Source organism: Colius striatus, chromosome 3 (assembly GCF_028858725.1).
Source record: "Colius striatus isolate bColStr4 chromosome 3, bColStr4.1.hap1, whole genome shotgun sequence".
Taxonomy (NCBI): Eukaryota; Metazoa; Chordata; class Aves; order Coliiformes; family Coliidae; genus Colius; species Colius striatus.
The window spans coordinates 98,623,364-98,648,709 of record NC_084761.1 but is presented as its reverse complement, the minus strand read 5'-3'; the positions used below and the strand labels follow the sequence as shown (position 1 = coordinate 98,648,709).

The following is a 25,346-nucleotide window of genomic DNA, read 5'->3' as shown; positions in this document are numbered from 1 at the left end:
AAAGTTACCTGCATTTAGTTCCTGCCTGTGTGATGTTCAGCATCTCCTTACGCTTTGCTTCTTGGAGTCTTGGCCACCTTTGGTCTTCATCATTGTTTCCTTGCCCTGTGTGCTGAAGAGGATGGTCTTTTCTGGTGCAGTGGGCTGCTGTGTGTGACATTGCTGTGTGCTTTTGGAACCTTTCCCAGCTACCTGGGGCAGGGTTTCACTGACAGCTGGAGCACTACAGGCTCCTGAAGCCTCAGCACAATGGTAAAGCCTTGAGGTTTCTGAGAATCTGTTCTTCCTCTGTAGATACTGGAAGTCTGTCCACCTCAACATTCATGTGCAGTTCTGTAAACACCTCTCAGACACCAGAATCACAGAATGGTTGAGGTTGGAAAAGCCCTTTGAGCTCATCAAGTCCAGCCACTCTTCCAGCACTGCCACGGGCACCACTGACCCCTGGCCCTCAGGCGCAGCTCCATGGCTTTGGGATCCCTCCAGGGATGGGGACTGCACCATGGCCCTGGGCAGCCTGGCACAGGGCTGGACAGCCCCTGGGGGAAGAATTTGTTCCTTATATGCAGTCTAAACCTTCCCTGGGGCAACTTGAGGCTATTTCCTCGTATCCTGTGGCTTGTAGCTTGGGAGCAGAGACTGTCCCACCCCCTTCCTGGCCACAGCCTCCTGTCAGGGAGTGTCAGAGAGTGCTCCTGTCTCCCCTCAGGCTCCCCTTCTCCAGGCTCAACACCCCCATTCCCTCAGCCCCTCCCCAGCCCCTTGTGCTCCAGCCCCTTCCCCAGCTCTGTGCCCGGCTCTGGCCACGCTGCAGCCCCCTCAGTGTCCCTGTGGCAGTGAGTGAGGGGCCCAGCACTGACACAGCCCTGGAGCTGCAGCCTCCCCAGGGCCCAGCACAGGGGACAATCCCTGCCCTGGGCCTGCTGCCACCCCAGTGCTGATCCCAGCCAGGCTGCCCTTGGTCTTCTTGCCCCCCTGGGCACGCTGCTGGCACCAACCCCCCCAGGCCCTTTCCCTGCAGCAGTTTCCAGCCCCTGTGCCCCAGCCTGGAGCTGCCTGACCTTGGGCTGGCCCAAGGACCTTGGCCATTGCCTTGTTCCCCTTCATCCCATTGCCCTCAGCAGCACCTTCCTGCCCTGAAGCAGATGAACACTCCCACCCAGCTTGGTGTCCTCTGACAACTGACTGGGGGTGCTCTTGATCTCATCCAGATCACTGATGAAAGTATTCACCCCTTTACTCTCCTTGTGCTGTCTTGAGCTGTCACCTCCTCTCAGTTCATCCAGCCCCTTTATCAGTTGTACTGCTGGTAGTATTTGAACAGACAGGACTGTGTGACACTCCCTGAGCTCACGTGGGAGTGCTGGGAAGCAGTTGTGTGCCAGGGCTGCACCGAGCAGTGTCCCTGCTGCCAGTGTTTTACGGAGCTCTCCCTTGGCCAGGGCTGCAGGGTGGCACGAGCAATCCTTTACACCACAAGCAAACCCCTCCTCTCTCCTCCCTGCCAGGATTACCAGGCCATCGTGGATGCAGAGTGGAACATCTTGTATGACAAACTGGACAAAATCCACAAGTCAGGAGCCAAAGTTGTCCTGTCCAAGCTCCCCATTGGTGATGTGGCCACCCAGTACTTCGCGGACAGAGACATGTTCTGCGCCGGCCGTGTGCCCGAGGAGGATCTCAAACGAACCATGATGGTGAGAGGCCTTAGTTCAGAGGAAACACACTTGGGGTTAGGTTTAACAGTGCCAGCCTGGTCGTTGTCAAAACAGGCAGCACTGGGTGACCTGAGCAAACTGCAGCTTGCAAAGATGTGAAAATGAACTCACTTCTGCTTGTGTGGTTGTTGTGTCGAGTTGGCACGTAGTGACAGAGCTCTCCCTGATGGCATGAACAACCACACACTGGTTGCATCTGCTCTGCTCTTTTTGTCTCTCTGATGTTGTTATCATAGAATGGTGAGGGTTGGAAGGGATCTTTAGAGATCATCCAGTCCAACCCCCGCTGCCAAAGCAGGTCCTAGGTCAGGTCACACAGGAACTCATCCAGGTGGGTTTTGAAGACCTCAGAGCAGGAGCCTCCACACCCTCCCTGGGCAGCCTGGGCCAGGGCTCTTTCACCTGAGAATCAAGCTGAAACTTCTTCTTGAAGAGTGGGGGCCTTCTGGGTCAGTTTACCCTTGTACAATTGGTCTGTGTTGGTAACAGCACTGCATCTCCTCTCCCTGCAGGCCTGTGGTGGGTCCATCCAGACCAGTGTCAATGCCCTGTCAGATGATGTTCTGGGCCGGTGTGAACTCTTTGAGGAGACTCAGATTGGAGGAGAAAGGTAAGGAAATAACACTGTCAGGGAATCCCCAGTCCTGCATAGACACTACAGCTTGAAAAGTGTGGCTCCAAGTGTCATCAGCTTTGAGGAGTCTCTCGAGGTGATGGTGTGAAGAGATTGTGTTCCTGCTGCTTTTTATGAGGCTGAAGGAGGGGGCAGGAGTAACCTTTCATCTAGATATTGCCTCTTCTAAATGCTTATATGCATTTATTCCCCAGTGCCCTGCAGAAAGCACAGTGGTGTTCTCTCATTTCTAACTCACAAGCCTCAAAGTCCTTCTGGGGCTGCTGGTCCCACAGTGCTTTGCTGTCGGTGCACATGAAGCTCTGGGTGTTGCACAGTGGGGTTCAGCCCATTGCTCCTCTCTGAGGCTCTGTGCAAACATCTGTTGCATTCCTACTGGGTGGAAATGGGAGCATCAGCTTAGCACAAAGCCCTCACAACAGGGGGAGAGAGGATTTCCCTGGGGCAGTTTGAGTTTCACTTGCACAGCCTCAGAGCTGAGAGGGGCACAGCGTAGGGTGAAACAGCTTCACGCATCTGGCTTGTGAGGACCTACTCTCTTCCCACACTTGTATCAGTGTGAAGCACTTGTATCAGATGAGGCACTGCTGCTTCATCACCGCAACCCCTCCTCCTGCTGTGTTTTTGGCAGGTACAACTTCTTCACAGGCTGCCCCAAGGCCAAGACTTGCACCATAATCCTGCGGGGAGGGGCAGAGCAGTTCATGGAAGAGACAGAACGATCCCTGCACGATGCCATCATGATAGTCAGGAGAGCAATCAAGGTAAGGACTGGCAAAGGCAATTCCTCCCAGCTGGGCTGGCACTGGGGGTTGCCCAGGGGACTTGGCACAGCTGTAACACTTCCTGGAAAGCCTTTCCCACAGCAGCACGTGGCTGAGGCCTCTCAGGAGCTCACAGCCGGGTGCCATCGGATCGATTAACTCCAGTGCTGTTCCTTGGCTGAAAGCATTGCCAGCTGCTTTTCAGGCACTCCTGGGTTTTGCTTTCTCTAGCAGAATCCTAACTGGTGCTTGCTGGGCTGTGGTGTGTTCTGTGAACAGCTGCTTCTGAAAGGGAACGTGAGATTCTGGGTTTCCAGGTAGATCTTCAGTAGATGTGAGTAGTTGGGTTGATCCCACTTGTGTGTCAGCACCTGCTAAAGCCAGTTGTGCCTTCTCTTGGTGAGCAGTGCGAGGGGGTGGCTGTCCCTGGGCTGTCAGGGTGGGCTGGAAGCACGGAGAGGGGGCTGAGGCTGTGTGTGTGTGAGCTCTGAGGCTGTGTGGATGTGACTGATGCTGCCCAGCTGTGGGTGTTCCTGGGTTATGCTTAATGTGCTAATGAGGTGGTTTCTGGTTATATGAGCTTTGAGGCTGAGTGCCCTGAGGGGATGGGAAGAAGCATGTCAAGCTTTTTGGAACTCCTTTGCTCTTGGAAAGAACATCCTGATCTCTCAGATGAAACAGGGAGGGGGAAAATAGCAGAGCTTGGCTGCTGTGTGCTGCTGCAGCTATCTTCAATTTGGAGTCGTGTACAGAAGTGAGGGGAAACTGGTCCAGCACAGAGGGGCTGTGGTTGGCTGTCCTCCCTTGCTACATCTTCCCCAAACCACCCACTCACTGTGTGCACAGCTGGAAAGAGCTGCTGGAGGCAGGCACAGGAGGTTCTTGGCCCGTGTCACAGAACAGTTGAGGTTGGAAAAGCCCTTCAAGCTCATCAAGTCCAACCATTTCCCCACCACTGCCACGGCCACTGCTAACCCCTGGCCCTCAGCCACAGCTCCACGGCTTTGGGATCCCTCCAGGGCTGGGCACTCCCCCAGCTCCCTGGGCAGCCTGGCACAGGGGCTGACACCCCTCTCAGGGAAACAGTTCTGCCTCAGCTCCAACCTCAGCCTCCCCTGGGGAAACTTGAGCCCATTTCCTCTTGTCCTGTCATTCATTACTGGGAGCAGAGAGTGACTCCCAGCTCCCTGCAGCCTCCTGTGAGGGAGTGTCAGAGAGGGCTCCTGTGTCCCCTCAGCCTCCTCTTCTCCAGACTCTACACTCCCATTCCCTCAGCCCCTCCTCACAGCACCACCCCCCCCCCAGGCCCTTTCCCTCCAGCAGTTTCCAGCCCCTCTGCCTCAGCCTGGAGCAATGCCTGGGCTTGGGGTGGCCCGAGGGCAGGACCTGGCCCTTGCCCTTGTCAAACCTCAGCCCATGGCTCCAGCCTGGCCAGAGCCCTCTGCAGAGTTGCTGTCGCTGCCTGGGCCTGCTGTGTGTGCCTCACCCTGACATGTACAGCAAAGCCTCCTTCCCTGTTCCCCTCCTTGCTGCAAGGAGTGACAGTTTCCCCTTTCCTTCCAGAATGACTCAGTTGTTGCTGGTGGTGGTGCCATAGAGATGGAGCTGTCCAAGTACCTTCGGGACTACTCCAGGACCATTCCAGGGAAGCAGCAGCTGCTGATCGGGGCTTACGCCAAAGCCCTGGAGATCATTCCCCGCCAGCTCTGCGACAACGCCGGCTTCGACGCCACCAACATCCTCAACAAGCTGCGGGCCAAGCACGCTCAGGTGAGTGCCCACCTCCCAGCCCACTGTGGGCAACTTCTTTCTCTCCTTTACCCCCTTCCCCACCCTTCTTTTGGAGCCCCAGGGAGCCACTGAGCCCGTGTTTGCCTCGTGTCCTCTTTGATGAAGCGCCGTGTTTTGTTTCCATCCCCTGTGTGGGCTGGGTGTGGGTTTGTGGAAGGGGAGGGGATCTGTTTTCCCTTTGATCACAGCTGTCTGGTGACTTGTAGAGCTGGGAGCTTGGGTTTTGCTTTTTAAAAATACATCCTTTGTCAGGAGGAGGCTTCTGTATTAAACATGAGAGGATTTAGGAGCTGGCCAAGCCCTGTGTGTGCCCCAGAGGAGCTGCAGGTGGAAGGTTCCTCTGGTTTGTGATCCCTTTGGCTCTGGGGGAACATGTCCCACTGCAAGCACTGCTGATTTCAGGGAGTCAGAGCTTGCCCCTTGTGGGATCACTCCTACCCCATTCCATCCTGCTGCTGTTCAGGGGGGGTTGGGGGATGCCCTGCAATGAGCAGCTGCGATGTGGGTAGGGGAGTGGGGTCAGTCCTGTCAGGCTTCTGCAGCTTCTCCCCAAAGTGAAGCCTTTCATTGAATCATTTTGGTTCGAAAAAAACCCTTTTAAGATCATCAGGTCCCAGCCCTGCCCTCATCCTGCCCAGCCCAGCACTGACCCCTGGCCCTCAGCCCCACAGCTTTGGGATCCCTCCAGGGCTGGGCACTCCCCCAGCTCCCTGGGCAGCCTGGCACAGGGGCTGACACCCCTCTCAGGGAAACAGTTCTGCCTCAGCTCCAACCTCAACCTGCCCTGGGGCAACTTGAGGCTGTTTCCTCTTGTCCTGTCACTTGTGTCTTGGGAGCAGAGGTTGCCTAGAGCAAGAAGGTCTCCCCTCAGCCTTCTCCAGACTGAACAGTTTTGCTTCTTGCTTGGTAGAAGAGACCAAGCCCCAGCTCCCTGCAGCCTCCTGTGAGAGAGTGTCAGAGTGCTCCTGTCTCCCCTCAGCCTTCTCCAGGCTGAACAGTTTTTCTTGTTACTTGGGAGCAGAGTCAAACCCCCAGCTCACTACAGCCTCCTGTCAGGGAGTGTCAGAGAGTGCTCCTGTGTCCCCTCAGCCTCCTCTTCTCCAGGCTGAATCCCCCATTCCCTCAGCCCCTCCCCAGCCCCTTGTGCTCCAGCCCCTTCCCCAGCTCTGTGCCCGGCTCTGGCCACGCTGCAGCCCCTCAGTGTCCCTGTGGCAGTGAGTGAGGGGCCCAGCACTGACACAGCCCTGGAGCTGCAGCCTCCCCAGGGCCCAGCACAGGGGACAGTCCCTGCCCTGCTCCTGCTGCCACCCCAGTGCTGATCCCAGCCAGGCTGCCCTTTGCTTCTTGCCCCCCTGGGCACGCTGCTGGCTCCTGGCACCAACCCCCCCATGTCCTTTCCCTGCAGCCATTTCCAGCCCCTCTGCCCCAACCTGGAGCTGCCTGGCCTTGGGGTGACCCAAGGGCAGCACCCACCCCTTGCCCTCGTTCCCCTTCATCCCACGGCTCCAGCCTGCCCAGGGCCCCTTTCCACCCCCTTCCTTCCCTCACCCAGCTCACCACTCCCGCCCAGCTCCCTGCGTGCGTGCGGCGGCTCAGGCGCGTGTCGGTGTGCAGGGCGGGCTGTGGTACGGGGTGGACGTGAGCCGGGAGGACATCGCGGACAACTTGGCGGCGTGCGTGTGGGAGCCGGCGGTGGTGCGCAGCAACGCGCTCACGGCCGCCTCCGAGGCCGCCTGTCTCATCGTGTCTGTGGACGAGACCATCAGGAACCCTCGTTCCAGCGCCGAGGCGGCGCCTGGCGCCCGCGGCCGCCCCCGAGCCCGACCCCACAACCACTGAGAGCCGCCCCCTGCTGCACCCCTCCCGCAGCCAGGGCTGAGCAGAGTCCGTGTGGAGCTTCCAGTTCCCAGCTGGGGGTTTGGAGGGCTCTGGGGCACCCGCCGGCCTCGTGGCACTGAGTCAGCCTGGGGGCTGCTCTGTGTTCCCCCCGGCACTGACCCCTCCAGCCAGTGCTGGGCCTTCTTCCTATTTATACTCCTCCAGTTGTTTGGTTCCTGTCTGCTGGGGTTTTGGAGCCCAACAATAAAAGATGACTTTGTTTCCATGGCCCAGCTGGGGCGTCCCCTCTGCTTTCTGCTGCTTCCTCCCCTCCCCAGCCTCATCGGCTTCAAACGTTATCCTTCCTACCTGGGGCCTGGGTTGGTTTGGGATCCTCTCCCAGCCCTTCCCCTGTGGTTCCAAGCCAGGTCTCTGTGTGTGCTGTCTCACCTGGGCAGCCCTTGGAGGAAGAAATTGTTCCTCATCTCCACTCCAAACCTCCCCTGGGGCAACTGGAGGCTGTTTCCTCTTCTGTGGCTTGTAGCTTGGGAGCAGAGCCTGACCCACCCCCTCCCTGGCCACAGCCTCCTGTCAGGGAGTGTCAGAGTGCTCCTGTCTCCCCTCTGCCTCCTCCAGGCTCAACACCCCCATTCCCTCAGCTGCTGGCTCTGATCCTGCTCAGGGCTGTTTCCTTCGTGGGCTGTTGCTGTGTCAGTGGAGGAGAGGAGGAGCAGTTGTGGCCCTGGGGCGTGTTGTCTGTGGGAGGTGGGAATGGGGCAGCTGCAGCCCCTGGCACAGCCTCTGAGCCCTGGTGATGTTGAGGCCCCTCTGCCTCCCCTGACATACCCCTGAGGGCTGGTGCTGCCTCCCAACCTTCTCAGCATGCCAGGGGTGGGATTTAAACCCACCACAGCCCCTCTGCAGCCTGAGGTGGGGGACAGAAGCAGGCCTGGGGGGACGGTCACCCATAGCAGAGCCTTGGGGCTGCTGCAGCTTCCCCTCCTGGCACCTGAGTCCTGTCTGTCCCCACCTCTGCAGGGCTGTAATCTGGGAACCAGGAATCCTGCAGCCCCTCAGCTGTGTCTCCCAACAGTGAACCCCCTTTTCCCTCAGCAGAGGCTGTGGGGAGGGGAGAGCTGCATCTCTCTCGATCCCTTTGCCTCGGGGGGCTCCCCAGCACCATCCTGTGCTGCTCCCCCCATGCTGTCTCTGTACCTGTGCCTGCAGGGATGAGGAGGAGGAGGAGGAGGGGTGGTCTCACTGGGTTAGTGCTGGAGCTGACCAGGAAAAGCCCCACCTCCATCTCTTAAAGAGCCTTTATTCCACACCGAGGCAGAAGCCGCCCTGGCCGCGGCGCTTTGGGCTATTTTTTGGCTGTAAGTCATTAAATACACATGGTTTACACTCGGCAAAGTTTCGAAGCAACAACATCAAAGTGCGTCTACAGGTGAGAGTAACCGACCAAAGTGCTAAAAACACGGGCTCCCCCCGGGGCAGCAGCCACCCCCTTCACCCCATCTCCCACACCCTGTACCCCCAAACCCCCACAGCCTCCCTCACCCCCTCCCCGGCGGGGGAGCAGCCACAGGAGAGCAGCCATCGCCTTTCAGCCTTTCAACACCCAGCCCTACAGCACGGATTTGTCTCCCCTCGGGGGGGCTGTGGCCTCTGATTATCTCGGAGCAAACTGTGCGTTCACCTCTCCCCCTTCCCCAGATCCCACCCCCTCCCGCCCCATTGCACCGGCCCGGCCCGCCCCGCGCTTCCCTCGGGCTGCAGCACGGCAGCCTTTCCCCTCCTCGCTGCTTTCGGGCACTTTGGACACATTTTCCTCCTGTCTGGGAGCAGCTTTTCCCCTCAGGGAGCGTTTCTCCTGCTGCAGGGATCGTTTTACCTCTCAGCCATGGGGAGGGTCTTTCCTCACAGCCCTCACCTTGCAGCAACACCCAACAAAGCAGCTGCTGAAATCTCTTTGCTTTTTTGGGGGGGTTGTTTCTCTCTTTTTTTGCTTGTTTTCTTTTGTTTTAAAGCATCTCATCATTCCACATCGATTCCCTTCACCCTCCACCTGTGGGTTTTCAGCACAAACTGAGAGGCTCAAGCAATGCCCTGGCTCCTGGGTGGGCTCCTCTGTGACCCCTGAGGGCTTTAAGAGCTTTTAAAAGTTGCTTTAAGAGCCTTTAGCAACACTTTCAATGGTTTTGTCCTTTCTGTTGTTCTGTTTTAACCCAATTCCAAGCCTTTGGGAGGATCCAGGACCATTAGGATGTGCCTCAGGTGGCCCCTGGGGCTGTGACACACAGACAGAGGTGGGGTGGTTTATTCTCACCTTTTTTTGCTCGATGAAAAGGTTTCAAACCCTCTTTGGATGGAGCCAACTTGAGGGGGGATCTTTTTCCTCTCCCCTGGACCCCCAAGTTGGGGTGCAGGGGTTGAGGGAGGAGGCAAAGCAGCAAAACCCAACACACATGGGAGACAGACCCACAGATCTGGGCTGAATTTGCCCCTGGAGCTGCCTCTGCTGCTCATGTTCCTCTCCACATCCCTCCTTGGCACCCAAACCCAAGCCAGAGGAGGGTGCTGCTGACTTTGCCCATGGAGAAACTTTGGGCAAAGCCACTAGAAAAGGGATAAATCTGCCCCAAACCTTGGTCCTGTGGGAAGCTGGAACCAGGCAGCACCATCCACCCAAACCCTGGCAGATCTGGTTGTCACCGTGACCCCGAGTGAACGCTGCTGGTCCTGCTCCAGGCTGCTGCACCCTGGGGATTGTCACTGCAGAGTGACTTCTCTGGGGTCTGCTCTAGGGTTGAGCACAGGCTGCAGCTCTCCCTTCCCTCCTGGTTTCCAGGCATTCCCAGGGGATTTGATCTTTTGGTGCATCTCCATCGTTCCACGAGGGAAACCCACGTGGTGATCCCCACGGGCAGCATCGCCTGAGGATGGGGCCACTGATGGGGGATCTGGGGAGGGAAAGCAGCAGGGAAACCATGCACCTGGCATTGCAGGGCAGGAAACACTTAATGAGCTCCTTGCCATTAACAACATGCAATTAGGAGGCACCAGGAGGGCTGAGGAGACACAGGGCTCTCACTGACGCCTTCATCCCCAGCTGAGGAGGAGGAAGGGACCCATCAAGCAAAATGAGGGTGGGAAATCTCACTGTCTTCCAGCCCTGGAAGCTGCTCAAGCTCTTGTGTCATGGCAGGACATTGTGTAAACCCGTGGTGGTTTGGGCATGCCCCAAGGGGAGGCAGATGGTTCGGTCTGGTTTGGTTTGGTCTGGTCTCAGTAATGCCCCAAACTCAGGTGAGCTTGTGCTGCTGTGACTTACCAAACTCTGGTGGCAGTGAGGGGATGGGGATATCACCCACCCCCATGCACCAAGAGTTCCCCACATCTCCCTCTGCTTTCCATCACTCCCCCTCCCCACGTCCCGTGGGAGCCGGGCACAGGCCTGGAGCAGCCACCTTCAGTCCTCACACACGACTCTCCAACACGATAGTCTTGAAGCACAGAGTGCATAAACATGCTGAGTATAGAACTTTTCCTTTAAAATCTTGCTAGCTTTTTTGTTTTTTCTCTATAGAAATAAATACTCCACTTTCTTTGCTCTCCAAGGGAACTCCACAAGTCTCTGAGCCATTTCGGGCGGGGATGGCTCAGCTGGGACCACACTGGTGGGCTGTTGGGGTTGGGTGCTTCCCCAGGGTGGGGGTTTAGCATTGCTAACAAGCTGCTAAACACATTGAGGTGGGTTGTTTGTTGCTGGTTGGGGCACCCTTTGCCCCTCTTGCCCCTGGATTACACGTGTCCCAGCCTCCCCCAGGGTGAAGCTCGACCCCAGCGGTGCTGGGGAGCTCGTCCGACGCTGCCCACAGGGACGTGGTGGGACGTGGTAGTTTCTCCCAGGTGGGGGGTTTTTGTTGAGGGGAGGGGGCCTCCCACATTTTGTGCATACAGGGAACAGCCTTCTCCTGGAAAGCTGGAGGTGCTTCAAAGGAGGGAGAGGGGTTATGGCCAAAAAACCTTACCCTGTTTCGGAGGAGACGGCGTAGATGGGACGAGGGGTGGATGGAATGACCTCCTGAGGTGCCTTCTCGGGTTGGAGACTCAGGAGCTCCCTCCAGCCCACCACCAGCTTCAGCAACTGGGAATCAAATCTTCCTTTCTGTCCTTGGGGTCCCCATGGGCTGGGAGCCCTCGGCTGAGGTCTGTGGCTCTCGTGCTGTAGATGAGGAAGGTGGTACCAGGATGGGTCTGCAGCCTTCTCCCTCCTGAGGGGATGCTCCACGGCAGCCCATCACCCCAGGAGGGCTGGAGGAAGCTCACAGCAGACACCAAAACCTCCAACCACGGTGCAGAGAAGACAAAACACCCTCAAATGTGCTTTTCCTCTCAGCTGAGCACGTTGTGCCCGAGCAGGTGCTGCTGGGGCTGGGGGTAAGGCCAGGCTGTCCCTGCTGCTGGCAGTGCTGCGCTGGGTGTCCCCATGGCCTGGGCACCCTCAGGCTCAAACCCAAGGGGGGAGGATGGAGACGCCTGACCCCACCAGATGCCTTTCAAGAGCCTTTTCCTTTGGAACAAGAAGGGTGTTTTGGGGCTGATGATGTCCTTGCAGGCAGAGGCCAGCCAGAAGGAACCAAGCAGAGGTCCAAAACCCGGCTGTGGCTGTAGACAGGGGATGTCCCGGGGCAGTTGGGTCGGTGCTCTCACCAGCAGCTGTGGATTGCTGGATGATTTGGCCACGGTTTCTCCTTCAGGCTGCTCAGGAAGGTGATGAGATGGCAGAGGCGGGTGGCCCACGCCAGTCCCTCTCTCCCCATGGGACAGCTGGCTCTGGAGGAAGCCTGAGCTGGTGGTGGATGTTGGTGGAGACAGAAGCATGACCCGTGTTTCCTGGTGGACGAGGATTCTGAGGATGGTTTATTGCCTTGGCAGGAGGGTTTGGGTGGAGAGGAGATGAGGCTGGAATCCTCTGGAAGAGCCACCATCCCTTCCCGGTGTCCTCTGGCTCCTACAGCCCCCTGGGATGCAGCTCTGCCAACCTTGGGCTGTTGTGGCTGCTGGTTTCTGGGCAGCACCAGGCCAGGTTTGGGTGCCCCTCTGTTAAACGAGTGACAGGAGGAGCAGAAGCCCTGCGGGGATGCTGAGCACCATTTCCTCCGGAGGAACGGCCCCATCCCACCCCATCTCCAGCTGGGAGGCAGCTGAGCCCAGCACTCTGCAGGGAGCCCACAGGGATGGGCTGAGCCACCTCAGCTCCCACCAAACAGCCAAAACTCCCGTCCCAGAGACAGCATGTGAGGGAAGAGAAGCCATTCCCCAGAGAAGGATCCTTGGCAATGAGCAGCCGCAGCGGGGGGTTGAAGCCGTTGTCTCTCCCGGGAAAGAGCAGAGCTCTGCCTCTTTGGGCAGCCATAAAAATATCCTTAAGTAGCACCTTCTTGCCCAGGAGCTGTCCCCAGGGCTGGGCACCAGCTGCCAGTCACTAAGGCCTGCAAGAGTTTGGGGTTGTTTTGTGCATGGGCCGGCGCCGGGCCGTGGGTTCGGTTCCGAGGGGCCGCTGGCTCCATGGGGCACAGGAGGGAATGTGCTTGGTGGTGTCCCTGAAGGGCTAACAGCCTCCTTCCACTTTGATGTGTAAAATCTTGGAGAAGCCTGGTCTCTTCCTCAGGGCCTGGAAGAGGAGCAGAGAGGGGGGTCGGTGCAGGGCCTGGCAGCACGGGTTGGGCCAGAGGCAGGAGAGGACAACCTGGAATTGCCACCGTGGGAAGGAGCCTGCCCTGATCCCTCCATCACACTGCAGCGGGGCCAGAGCTGGGGAGGGGGCTGGAGCACAGGGGGCTGGGGAGGGGCTGAGGGAATGGGGGTGTCCAGCCTGGAGAAGAGGATGAGGGGACACAGGAGCCCTCTGACACCCCCCCACAGGAGGCTGTGGCTGGGGCGAGGTTGGACTCCTTTCCCAAGTAACCAGAGAAAGGACAAGAGGAAACAGCCTCAAATCACCCCAGGGGAGGTTGAGGTTGGAGCTGAGGCAGAACTGTTTCCCTGAGAGGGGTGTCAGCCCCTGTGCCAGGCTGCCCAGGGAGCTGGGGCAGTGCCCAGCCCTGGAGGGACCCCAAAGGCGTGGGGCTGAGGTGCTGAGGGCTGTGGGGTAGTGCTGGGCTGGGCAGGGTGAGGGCAGGGCTGGGACTCAGCAGTTTAAAGGTCTTTTCTGGCCATCCCACAGGGATTTGGCTTCCTTGCAGGACTGCCTCAATGCCTCTCCACCCTGCTCCCTTGCAGGACTGGCTCAATGCCTCTCCACCCTGCTCCCTTGCAGGACTGGCTCAATGCCTCTCCACCCTGCTCCCTTGCAGGACTGGCTCAATGCCTCTCCACTCTGCTCCCTTGCAGGACTGGCTCAATGCCTCTCCACCCTGCTCCCTTGCAGCCAGCTCTGGGTTTGGTTTGGTGTCTGCTGCTTCCAGAGGACAGTCGCAGTGTGAGGCACACACTGTCACACAGGGGTGTGGGTGGCCAGGCCAGGAAAGCCCAGCCCAAATGGCTCCTGTCTGAAGGCTCCTGGGGGTGCCCACGGCTCTGTCTGGCTGCTGTTGCCGTGCCAGGGCTTGGCAGAGGAGCAGGAGCTCCATCAGCCATCCCTTCCCCTCCAGCTGCAGTGCTGGGCCTCTGTCAGCATCTGTCTGTGTGCTGGGCCCTGCTCAGCATCTCACGGGAGTCTCCACTTGGGCCTCTGTGGGAGCCCAACCAGAGGATGATGTGAAACAGAGGAACCTCTTTTTCCCCTTGGATGTGGATGCAGATGCTTTGGAGACCCTGGACAGGTCAAGGACAGCTCGAGCCCTGCTGAGCATCACAAGCCAAACCAGATCTGCAGCTCAGCCTAACTAAAATGAGCCCTGCTCCTGTTTCCAGGGGGAGATTTTGAATCACTTGAGAGTGTTCAGCAAGTGAAGGGCCCTGTGAAGGAGGCAATGGCCCTTTCCTATCCCCAGGGCAGAAACTCCCGGACCATCAGTCCTGGATAGAGCAATGGGAACGAATCACAGCATGTCTGATCCTGTCTGAGCCTCTGGGATGTGTGGCTGAAGAACAGAGAGCTAAAAGGCTCCCTGCTGAAGGACTGAAGCCGTGGGCAAGACATTGTCCTCAGTGCCTACAAGGAGAGGAGATTGGTGACACATGAGTGACCTGGCAGTGGCATCCTTTACCTGGAGCTTGTTCACCATTTCTTCAAACATCTTCTTGGCTTCAGGGCTGTGGGGCTCCTTGAAGTAATCCACGATGCCCACCTGCACCACGATGGACTTGAGGTTCCGGCACACACCTGGGGGCAGAGACACGGCCTGGCCTCCCCATACCTCATGGCAGAAGGCTTCTCCACAGCCAGGGTGGACCCTAAAACCCACCCAGTTCTCCTCTAAACCTTATGAACTTGGAGGAACCTCACCTGAAGATGGATGGGGACACTTTTTTGGTGGCCAAGGCCTCTGTAGGCAGGACAATGGTTAATGAGACAGTCCCTGGTTGTCCTACCCCAGATCATCAGCCTCCTGCTTCCTTGGGAATCCCTCGCTATTCCACTCAGAGGGGTGAGTTTCCAGCAACTCCAACCACAGCCACGTGTGCCATGACCACCAAGGAATGGGCTCCTCAAAACCAGGAGCTCCCATCCTGGCAAATGGCTTCAGTGAGCCGTGTGACTCCAAGCTCAGATACACCTGGGTGAACCTGGGGTGTGCCACTGACATTGAGAGAACAAGCCTGATCAGGAGCAGCTGAGGGACCTGGGGTTGTTTAATCTGGAGCAGAGGAGGCTGAGGGGAGACAAGAGCACTCCCTGCAGCTGCCTGATAGAGGGTTGTGGTGAGGTGGAGGTCAGTCTCTGCTCCCAAGTGATGGGACAAGAGGAAATGGGCTCAGGGGAGGTTGAGGCTGGAGCTGAGGCAGAACTGTTTCCCTGAGAGGGGTGTCACCCCTGTGCCAGGCTGCCCAGGGAGCTGGGGGAGTGCCCAGCCCTGGAGGGATCCCAAAGCCGTGGGGCTGAGGTGCTGAGGGCCATGGGGTAGTGCTGGGCTGGGCAGGGTGAGGGCAGGGGTTGGATTTGATGATGTGAAAGGTCTTTTCCAAGCAAAATGATTCTATGATTACACCAAGGGGAGCATGGAGGGAGTGTCTCCATCCGCCCTACAGCCCGAGGCAAGGTCAGGCTGTCCTTAACCTGTCCTTGGAAGGAGGCTGTTGGATTCCCTCTCAGCAACCTTCCACCATGGAGCCCCCAACACCTTCCAGTGCTGGCAGTGGGTTCCTGCAGGTGAGTCTGGAAGGCAGAGGCCTGGTTCACGGATCTGGATGCCTGTGGCCCTTTGGTCAATGGATGCTGCTACGTGCCCCCCTCCCCCAGCGCTGCTACTCACTGTTGAAGTGCAGCAGGGCTTTGGGGGTGACCGGCGTGGAGGTCAGCACCAGCATCTCCAGCCCCTTCAGCCCCTCTCGACACACCTCTGCTGCAACCTCCTGGTTGATCTCTGCCATGTGATCCAGCTCCAGGACCTGAAGCCTCATGCAGTTCCGAGCTGGAAGGATGGAGGCACCCACCATCAGGGCAAAGGGGTGGCACCGACGAGCAGCCCTGTGCACCCAGAGCCCTCGGCACGGGCTTCTCCACTCCCATGGGGCATCTCCTTGGGGGCATCCCCTGCCTCCAGCCAGGTTGCCCTCCTCCCTGTCCCCTCCAGGAGAGCTGCCTACCTAAGGAGGCGAGTCCCTGGACGCCGCAGCCGGCGCCCCCGATGCCCAGCGCCCGCAGGTGCGGCCAGCACCGCCCGATCATCTGCAGGCAGCGGTTGCTGAAGCGAGTGGGCTGCTGGCTGGGGAGAGCAAGAAGGAAAGAGCTGGGTGTGAGGGCTGCCAGAGAAGCTCACCTCCAACCATAAATGCTTCCAGGATGGGACTTCTCCCAGCACACCAATCCTGGGGTTGTAATGCTGGTGGGAGGTGTCTCTGCCTGAGCAACCAGCCCAGGCTGTGCTGCAGCCAGGGTAGAGCAGGTCTGTGCACTCAGTGCAGTCCCTCTGCCCCAAACCCTCCACCTTTGGAGGTCTGAATCACCCTGAACTCTGTTGCTTGCAGTAATTGGACCAGAAGCAGGAGGCTGGGCCTCTGGCTCAGGCAAAGCCCACATGCCTTGTCGTGTTTCCCCCAGGGAAGAAAGGAGCCACTGACACCCAGCTTCTGGATGAAGACAAGACTGAGGAGGGACCTCAACAACACTTAACAGCACCTAAAAGGTGGGTGTCAGCAGGATGGGGTGACACTGTTTTCTGTAGTGTCCAGTGGCAGGACAGGGTTACCCCCTGTTAGCCCAGGCACAGGCTGGCACACAGGCAGTGCCCCTGGCACAGGAGGAGCAAGTCCTTTGGTGCTGAGGGAGGGAGCCCTGGCCCAGGCTGCCCAGGGAGGCTGTGGAGGCTCCTTCTCAGGAGGTTTCCAACCCCACCTGGACACATTCCTGTGCCCCCTGAGCCAGGGGAACCTGCCCCTCAACCTGCCCAGGAGGCAGCCCCATGGCATGGAGGTGAGGAGCCAAGTGACTTGCTCTGTGAGCTGTCAATGCCTGACCACCCAGACTTTGTGAGACACAGATCCACCAGCACCTTCATGTCCCTCAAGTGCTTTTCCAGAGGGCAGCTGCACTTCTCTTCCTAAGCAACCACTTGACACCCCTTTAAAAACATCCCTGATCACTCTCTGCAACAGGAGGCTGCAGGGAGCTGGGGGTTGGGCTCTGCTCCCCAGTGATGAATGACAGGACAAGAGCAAACAGCCTCAAGCTGCCCCAGGGGAGGTTGAGGCTGGAGCTGAGGCAGAACTGTTTCCCTGAGAGGGGTGTCACCCCTGTGCCAGGCTGCCCAGGGAGCTGGGGCAGTGCCCAGCCCTGGAGGGATCCCAAAGCCATGGGGCTGAGGGCCATGGGGTAGTGCTGGGCTGGGCTGGGCAAGGTGAGGGCAGGGCTGGGGCTTGATGAGTTTAAAGGTCTTTTCCAACCAAAATGATTCTGTGATTCAAGGCTGCAGTTACATGAGCAGTGAGGAGCTCAGACAAGTGCTTGGTGTTCAGTGTTGCCTACCAGACCCATCACAGCTCCCCCGTCATCTCTGGTGTTAGCAACCTCCCTGGAAACACTCCCAGCTTGGCAGTGAGGTGCCTACACCCAGGGAGGGATGAGGCTGAGCTCCCCAGTTCCCCAAACTGGTCACTGAGATTGCTCATCCCATGAGGACCCTCCTCCCCCAAGCAAATCTGGCTCTGGCACCCAATTTCCTTCCAGCCCAGCGTGTCCCTCTCGCTCAGCCTGGCCTCCCCCTGAGGTGACTCTTACCAGGGGTGCAGAGGTGCAACCTGGAGGGAGATGATGTCTCTGCAACCTGCTCCAAGGGCCCAGATGACTTCATGACCCACAGGGTCTGTGGAGCTCCTGGAACAACAGAGAGAACATGTGGTGGCCCCCTCTGACAGTGATGCCGCCCTGGGGGCTGTGTCTGGGCTTCCATCCTCCTCTTACATCTCTCTGCACCTGGAGGTACAAATCTGGTCATTATCTATAACCCAGGATCTGCCCATGAAACAGAGAGTCCCACCACCAGCCCATGCAGGAGAGCAGAAGGCATTTCAGTCTGGAATTGTGCCTGTGGATGTGCAGTGTCAAGAGAAATGGAAGAAAGTGAGGCTGAAGGTGAGGCTGATGTGAGGTTGGTGGCTGAAGGTGATGGTTGGTGGCTGAAGGTGATGGTTGGTGGTGAAGAGAGAAGTCTCCAGATGCAAAGGTGGCAAGTGACTGAGCTGAGACTGCCAGGCCATGTACCCTTGCAGAGCAAACAGAACATCCCTGCAGATCCTCCTGGGCTGGTTCCACTTGCCACCTGCCCAGCGTGGATGGGGAAGGTGCCAGGACAGGACGTGTCAGCTGATGGGTGGTAACTCCCACGGCCTCTGTGCCAGCTCTGTGGTTGTGCCACCACATCTGCAGGTGGCTGATGGCCAGAGGGGGCTGCAGAGGTTTCCTGGGGTCTCCTCCTTGGTGTTTTGGGAGGTATCAAAGCAGAGCTCATGGGATGCTGCTGGATTCGTGGAGGGGTGTGGTGGAGGTTGGGCTTTATCATGAGCCACAGCACTGGTTAGCTGCAGCCACTCTTGTCTGCCCACCCAGAATTGGAGCCACTGCCTCAGAGGAGCTTTGCTGATGCCATCAGCTGCCAGCACCCAGTCACTGAAGGGGAGGTGTCAGAGAGCATCACCCTGATGCCACCAGCCCAAAGCAGAGGTTCCATGCTGTTCCACTGCCCCAGGCTGCCTCCCCCAGACCCAGGCTGCACTTCCTGGCTCTAAACAACCTACTTCAAAACCTCAGGCAAGCCTAAAAATAAGTGATGGGTGTCATCTTGAGCTCAAGGCTGCCAAGAGCCCCTTGTGAGCTTGGTGGGTTAATTAGAGCATGAGTCAGAGTCACAGGTTAGCAATGTGCCAGGAGCTTGGGCTCGCTTTGGCACCCTTGGAAGGGCTGATGGAGGAGTCTTTAGGCTAAACCCAGCAGCACCAGGATGCTTCATGGCCTGGGGTTCCCAGATCAGAGCTGGGTCTGAGCTCACTTGGTCCAAAACAGAGGAGCTTGGCTGGGTGTGCTTTACCAGCTGAAGGACTCTCCATCCTGGGCTGGATGAGGGTGGAAGGTGATACCAAGGCTGGATTATCTGCAGCATGCAGCAGGGCAAGGGTCATCCTCCTTGAGTGTGTAGGAGAAGCAGTTCCTTGGTAAGAATGCCCTGGCTCCTCAGCAGAGCCTCTTTGGTAGGTGACCAAGACCAAGGAGCAGCCAGTGATCTTCTCCAGGATCTGTGACCTCCTCCAGGACCAATCCCACGTCCTTGACCTTGGGCAAGGTCTCCAAGCTGGGTGTTAGCAATCCTCAGGCAGGCTGTTCCTCCCTACCAGGACACAGGGACCTTGAGGTCTCTTCTCCCCTTCATCAGGAGGTGACAGTCAGGTTGGAGCTCACTGAGCACCATGTTGGTGCTTGTCTTCTTCACCCTCCTCTAATATAAAGCAGTGTCCCCACACAAAGACCCTGGTGATGCCTCCAGCTGGGGTGGGATCAGCAGCAGGACAGTGGGAATGGAGCTGGAAGGGAAATGTCTGCATGGGAAGATGCCAGAAGAGGATGAGAGCTGGGAGGACAGCTGGCACTGGGGACACTGGGGATGCTGCTGGGGACATGGAAAGGTGGGTCCTTCACACCGGGCCGGGGGGGTTGTACTCTGACAGGGAGTGGGGATGGGCATCGGAGGAGCCCCAGCACACGGCATGGATGTCCCCAGCCTTCTCCCAGCTACAGACCCACAGGGGATGCTGGTGGCCAGCCTCACCTGTAGGTGACAGCCTGCAGGGCCCGGCAGTAGCAGCTGGCCAGCCAGAGCGAGCGGTCCGTCAGCACGTTGGGGCAGTGAGAGATGCGGAGGATCAGCAGGTTGCTGCCCGTGGCCTTCAGCAGGGACTCCAGCCCGGCTTCCAGGCAGCCCCTGCCAGGGATGGAGGCAGCATCAGGCATGGGCACCCACACTCACGCTCCCCATGGACACCCTGCACTGAGGGTGACGTGTCCCATGGGGATCTGTGGCTCCAGGATGCCCAGAACCCACAGCAGGAGCCGGTGTGTGAGGCTGCAGCTCCAGGGCTGTGTCAGTGCTGGGCCCCTCACTCACTGCCACAGGGACACTGAGGGGCTGGAGCATGGCCAGAGCCGGGCACAGAGCTGGGGAAGGGGCTGGAGCACAAGGGGCTGGGCAGGGGCTGAGGGAATGGGGGTGTGGAGCCTGGAGAAGAGGAGCCTGAGGGGACACAGGAGCCCTCTCTGACACTCCCTGACAGGAGGCTGCAGGGAGCTGGGGGTTGGTTTCTGCTCCCAAGTAACAAGAGCGATAGAACAAGAAGAAATAGCCTCATTTTCCCCAGAGGAGGTTGAGGTTGGAGCTGAAGCAGAATTGGTTCCCTGAGAGGGGTGTCACCCCTGTGCCAGGCTGCCCAGGGCCATGGTGCAGTCCCCATCCCTGGAGGGATCCCAAAGCTGTGGAGCTGAGGTGCTGAGGGCCAGGGGTCAGTGGTGAGCTTGGCAGGGTGAGGGGAGAGCTGGGACTGCAGGAGCTTCAAGGGCTTTCACAGCTGCAGTGGTTGTGTGGTTCAATGAACATCTATCAGTAGACACTGGGCTCATGGAGCATCGTTGTCCCTGAGGACCAGCGGCTCCAGCTGTGAGAGGAGGGTGCCAGGGACGTGGGTCTCACCTTGTGCTCTTCATGTAATCCTCCTTGCTCTCCTTCTTCCCTCGCTGGCGTGGCTTGAGGTTTTGGAGGGTGAGGGAGTGCATCTGTGTGCACCACTGAGACAGCATGGCCAGGAACTGTGAGGACAGGGGTGGCTGTCACTGAGTGGGACACCTTCAGCACACCCCACATCACCCACCCATCCTTGGCTGTCTTAGAGCAGAGCTGTGCACACTCCCCAGGCAGACAGGCACTCACACACACACACAAGACAATGCACAGACGAGGTCACACAAGAATGTGCCACAAAATCACGGTGGGGAGAGACCACACAAGCTGCTGCCCACGTGTGAACACGCCACAGTGAGCACACAGCCGTGTGCACCCACATTCCCACCACCACAACGACACAGCAACCGACACAAGGTGTTTGCCCAGCTCCTGCACCCTTCTGGAGGAAAGGGCAGTGCCCTGGCCGTGCTCAGCCCTGGTACCTTGGAGGACACCCTGGCGTTCTCCAGCAGCACCCGCGTCCACACCGCCGGGTGCCTGGCCACGAACTTCCAGTCCTTGCACACCTCAGCCGCTCGCAGCAGGGTCTTGGTGTCCAGGTAGGTGAAGATGCAGAAGAGAGCTGCCCTCATCTTGAGGATCTCAGGGCTGATCACCTCGCTGGAGTGGCCTGGGCTGCCCCTCTCCAGCCGGCTCGCCTTACCCCCGGCCCCCTCGGTCCTGGCTGTGGGAAACCCACCATAGAACCACAACGTGATGGGGTTGGAAGGGACCTGCAGAGCTCATCCAGCGCAACCCCCTGCACAAGCAGCTCCCACCTAGATCAGCTCACCCAGGAACGTGTCCAGGTGTGTTTTGAAGCCCTCCAAGGAAGGAGCCTCCACACCCTCCCTGGGCAGCCTGTGCCAGCGCTCCCTCACCTCACGGCAGGTCGGCAGACCCCAGGAGCCACCTCCATCCCCCACCCTTCAGCCTCCCCGTGCTCCCACGGCCTCACCCGTCAGCCGCGCGGGCCGTGCCGCTCCGCATCCCGGCGCCTCCTGCTCCCAGCCCTCGGCCTCTGACTCGGTGGTGCGGGAGCCCACGTCGGACACGTCTCCCTCCTCTCCCTCGGTGCTGTTGCGGTAGGGCCGGCGGTGCCAGTTCTGGATGGCCTGTCGGCGCAGCCCCGAGCCGCGGGCGCCGTCCCGTGCCGCGTAGGGCTGCCCGTCGGCCGTGTCGTCGGTGGGACACGGCTCCGCGCTGTCGCTGTCATAGCAGCCCGAGCTCTGCGACACGGCCTTGGCACGGCTGGAGGCCCTGGGGGTGGGATGTGGATGCTCAGAGGTGGCTCCTGCCCAGCAGCCCCTCACCCGAGGGGGATGGAGAGGATGGGGGGGACTCACCCGGTGCTGGAGGAGGAGCGGAGGTTGGACACGCCGTAGGGACCGTGCACAGACACCCCTGGCCCCGGGTGACGGTCTCTCTGTGGGGAGAGGAGGCAGCATGGTGAAACACAAATGGTGGTGGTGCAAGAGAGGGTCAATTGTAGAGTCACAGAACCGGCTGGTGGAAAAGCCCTTGAAGCTGCTGCAGTGCCAGCCCTCCCCTCACCCTGCCCAGCCCAGCACTGACCCACAGCCCTCAGCACCTCAGCTCCAGGGCTTTGGGATCCCTCCAGGGCTGGGCACTCCCCCAGCTCCCTGGGCAGCCTGGCACAGGGGCTGTCACCCCCCCTCAGGGAAACAGTTCTGCCTCAGCTCCAACCTCAGCCTCCCCTGGGGCAACTTGAGGCCATTAATGACCTCAGTAAACCAGCCAGCAGCAGCTGCACTCTGAGGTGAGGCCATCCTCAAGCAGGATGCAGAAGTGCATCTCCAGCATCACCCCCATCCCCAGCATCACCCCCATCCCCAGCATCATCCCCATCTTCAGCATCACTCCCATCTCCAGCATTACCCCTATGCTCTCCAGCATCATCCCCATCCCCAGCATCACTCCCATCTCCAGCATCACTCCCATCTCCAGCATTAGCCCTATGCTCTCCAGCATCATCCCCTTCTCCAGCATCATTCCCATCTCCAGCATCATCCCCCATCCCCAGCATCATCCCCATCTCCAGCATCACCCCCATCCCCAGCATCATCCCCCTCTCCAGCATCAGCCCCATCTCCAGCATCATCACTCTCTCCAGCATCATCCCCCTCTCCAGCATCATCCCCCTCTCCAGCATCATCCCCATCTCCAGCATCACCCCCATCTCCAGCATCACCCCCGTGCTCACCATGGGAGTACAAGCCCACCAAGAAGCAACTTCTCTTTGGGATCCCCCCACCTACAACTCTCCATTTCCCCCTGGGAAGGAGAGCTGGGGGTCCCCACACCTCCCTGCCCAACCCCTTGCAGCCACCAGCGAAGCCGCCGCCGTGCCGTGCCTGTGCCCGCGGAGGTGCCGGCCGGCCGGCTGCCTTGGTGCCCGGCGTGCCGCAGCGGCCCAGGCTGCCGTTGGGGGTGGTGCCACAGCTGCTGCTGATGATCTGCAGCTGCTTCTCAGCCCTGTCAGCCCGGTCCAGCAGCTCCTCGATGAAGTGCTGCAGCCGGACCTTGGCGTTGGCCTCGCGGGCTGCTGTCTCCTTCAGGAACTGGTCGATCTGCAGCACCTCCCTGCATGGAGGGACCAGAGAGGGTCACAGCTCATCCTTTCACACCCAGCCCTAAGCACCTCCATCCCTGCCTGAGAGCTGGATAGCTGGGGGTCAAGGATGCTTGTGTGCAACCAGACCATTCCATTAACAGCCTGATTTAGGGTTGTGCCAGCCCAGATGGCTCCTGGTTCAGAGCAAAGCAGGGACCATGTTGTGTGTGTGGCCACATTGTTCTAGGGGTGACCACAGAATCAATTGGGCTGGAGAAGACCCTTCAGATCATTGAGCCTAACCAATGCCCTCACCCTGCCCAGCCCAGCACTGACCCCTGGCCCTCAGCACCTCAGCTCCACGGCTTTGGGATCCCTCCAGGGCTGGGCACTCCCCCAGCTCCCTGGGCAGCCTGGCACAGGGGCTGACACCCCTCTCAGGGAAACAGTTCTGCCTCAGCTCCAACCTCAGCCTCCTCTGGGGAAAATGAGGCTATTTCTTCTTGTTCTATCGCTCTTGTTACTTGGGAGCAGAAACCAACCTCCAGCTCCCTGCAGCCTCCTGTGAGGGAGTGTCAGAGTGCTCCTGTCTCCCCTCAGCCTCCTCTTCTCCAGGCTCAACACCCCCATTCCCTCAGCCCCTCCCCAGCCCCTTGTGCTCCAGCCCCTTCCCCAGCTCTGTGCCCGGCTCTGGCCACGCTGCAGCCCCTCAGTGTCCCTGTGGCAGTGAGTGAGGGGCCCAGAACTGAGCACAGCCCTGGAGCTGCAGCCTCCCCAGGGCCCAGCACAGGGGACAATCCCTGCCCTGCTCCTGCTGCCACCCCAGTGCTGATCCCAGCCAGGCTGCCCTTGGCCTTCTCACCCTCCTGGGCATGCTGCTGGCTCCTGTTCAGCCGCTGTCAATCAACACCTGCATCATCCATGGTGCACACACACACACACAACCACTCTCACACCTTCACTTGCAGAGGCACGAACACAGCTCAGCACCTCTGTCTGGTGTTCACACACAGCCCTGCACACCCAACTACAGACACCTGACTGTGCACAGCCATCCATGCACACCCAACAACGTACACATAGCCGTGCACACCTAAATGTACATCCAACTGTGCAGACCCTGACTGACTGTGCACACCTGTGTGCACACCCAGCCATGCACACCTGACCATGCACACCCAGCCATGCACACCCGACTACACACAGCCATAGTGACATCATTCCTGCTGCTGGTTATTAATTACCCTTTAATTACCAATTAATGCCCCTCCCTGCCACTGTCAGGCTGAGCCCCTGAGCTCCTTGGCACTGCTCTGGGAGGCTCCTGGCAAGGGACACGGGCATTTGGAAGGCAAATGTGGCTCTGGTGTAAGGTGATGCTGCTGATTATCACCTGCATCGCTCTGCTTCCCATGGACTGCGTGGAAAAACATCCCCAGCACAGCAAACGGAGCCTGGGAGCAAAACCCCTCCCCTGGGCACAACGGGTCAGGGCTGGCAGGGTTGGGAATTGTCCCAGGGAATGTTTTGGTCCTGGGGAGAGTGAAAGTGGCACATCATTGTTTTGGTTGGAAAGGACTTTTAAGGTCCTGGAGTCAAATCTCTCCCCTCACCCTGCCCAGCCCAGCACTGACCCCTCAGCAGCTCAGCACCACGGCTTTGGGGTCCCTCCAGGGCTGGGCACTCCCCCAGCTCCCTGGGCAGCCTGGCACAGGGCTGACACCCCTCTCAGGGAAACAGTTCTGCCTCAGCTCCAATCTCAACCTCCCCTGGGGCAGCTCCAGCCCGTTTCCTCTTGCCCTGTCCTCCATTGCTGCAGAGAATGGGTGTTGCCAAGGCGCTGGTGCCCCAGCACTTGGTCTGAATCATCGATGGTGATGTTGGGTGATGAAGCAGGGACCGATTTCCCCCCACCCTGCAGCCAGCACAGAGACAGAGGCAAAGGACTCACTGTTGCTTGCGGGTGAGCTCCTGCTCCTTCTGCACCAGGTCCTGCTTGAGGGACGCCAACATCTCCACGCTCACATCCACCTGGCGGGACAGTTCCGACGCCCTGTCCTCCAGCTCCTGCTTCTCCTGGCTGAGCCTCAGGCTCTCCTGCTTGGCCTTCTCCAGCTCCAAGCTCTTGCGGTCCAGCTCCACCTGGAGCCGTCCCACCTGCGAGGCGATCTTCTGCTCCACCTCCTCCGTCAGCTTCTCCAGCCTCTTGTCCACCTCCAGCTTCTCAAAGGCCCTGATCTTCAAGCGGGCCAAACCTTCCTCGTAGGCCGAGTCCACGGCGGCCGGCGGCGCCGGGCCCTGCGCCACGGCCTTGCCCCGCGTGAAGATGTCGCTCAGCGGGATCTCGATCTCGTGGACATAACGGGGCGAAGGGGAGGAGGACGGGGCCGGCTCCAGCTCCTCGGCCGGCACGAGGTCGCAGGAGAAGCGCTGGTCCTTGCCCTGGAAGGACGTGCTCTCAAAGTAATCGCGGCGGGCGGCCGGCGTCAGCAGCGCCCCGTCGGCGGCCAGGGGGAAGACGGCGGCGTCGCAGATGCTGTTGGTCTTGGAGAGGACGTAGAGGGTCTCGTAGGTGTGGTTGTACTCCAGGTGCGCCCGCAGCGAGGACAGGCTGCGGAAGCGCTTGTGCTCCCCGCAGCGAGGGCAGCGGTAGGGCAGGTCCAGCGAGGCCAT

At 59.3% G+C, this 25,346-nt stretch overlaps 2 protein-coding genes across 3 annotated transcripts in view; one reads left to right on the top strand and one right to left on the bottom strand.

The window, feature by feature from the left end:
- Window positions 1-16,021, top strand: part of CCT7 (chaperonin containing TCP1 subunit 7) — a 25,786-nt gene extending 9,765 nt beyond the window's left edge. The window contains exons 8-12 of one of the 2 annotated variants that reach the window (XM_061993481.1): window positions 1,509-1,697; window positions 2,231-2,328; window positions 2,984-3,116; window positions 4,680-4,886; window positions 15,937-16,021. In XM_061993481.1, coding sequence (XP_061849465.1) covers window positions 1,509-1,697; window positions 2,231-2,328; window positions 2,984-3,116; window positions 4,680-4,886; window positions 15,937-16,008 — 699 coding nt within the window. In that variant the 3' untranslated portion in view covers window positions 16,009-16,021. Of the gene's footprint in view, window positions 1-1,508; window positions 1,698-2,230; window positions 2,329-2,983; window positions 3,117-4,679; window positions 4,887-6,521; window positions 7,014-15,936 lie in introns of those variants that run through there. The other variant, XM_061993480.1, reaches the window with a different exon arrangement.
- Window positions 12,343-25,346, bottom strand: FBXO41 (F-box protein 41). The gene is made up of 12 exons (XM_061993479.1): window positions 24,625-25,346; window positions 22,474-22,702; window positions 21,445-21,524; window positions 21,057-21,358; window positions 20,542-20,783; window positions 20,069-20,184; window positions 19,154-19,306; window positions 17,113-17,208; window positions 15,483-15,601; window positions 15,149-15,307; window positions 13,943-14,058; window positions 12,343-12,405 (listed from the first exon to the last, which is right to left on the bottom strand). The coding sequence occupies exons 1-12, from the start codon at window positions 25,344-25,346 to the stop codon at window positions 12,343-12,345; spliced, it is 2,397 nt and encodes a 798-aa protein (XP_061849463.1).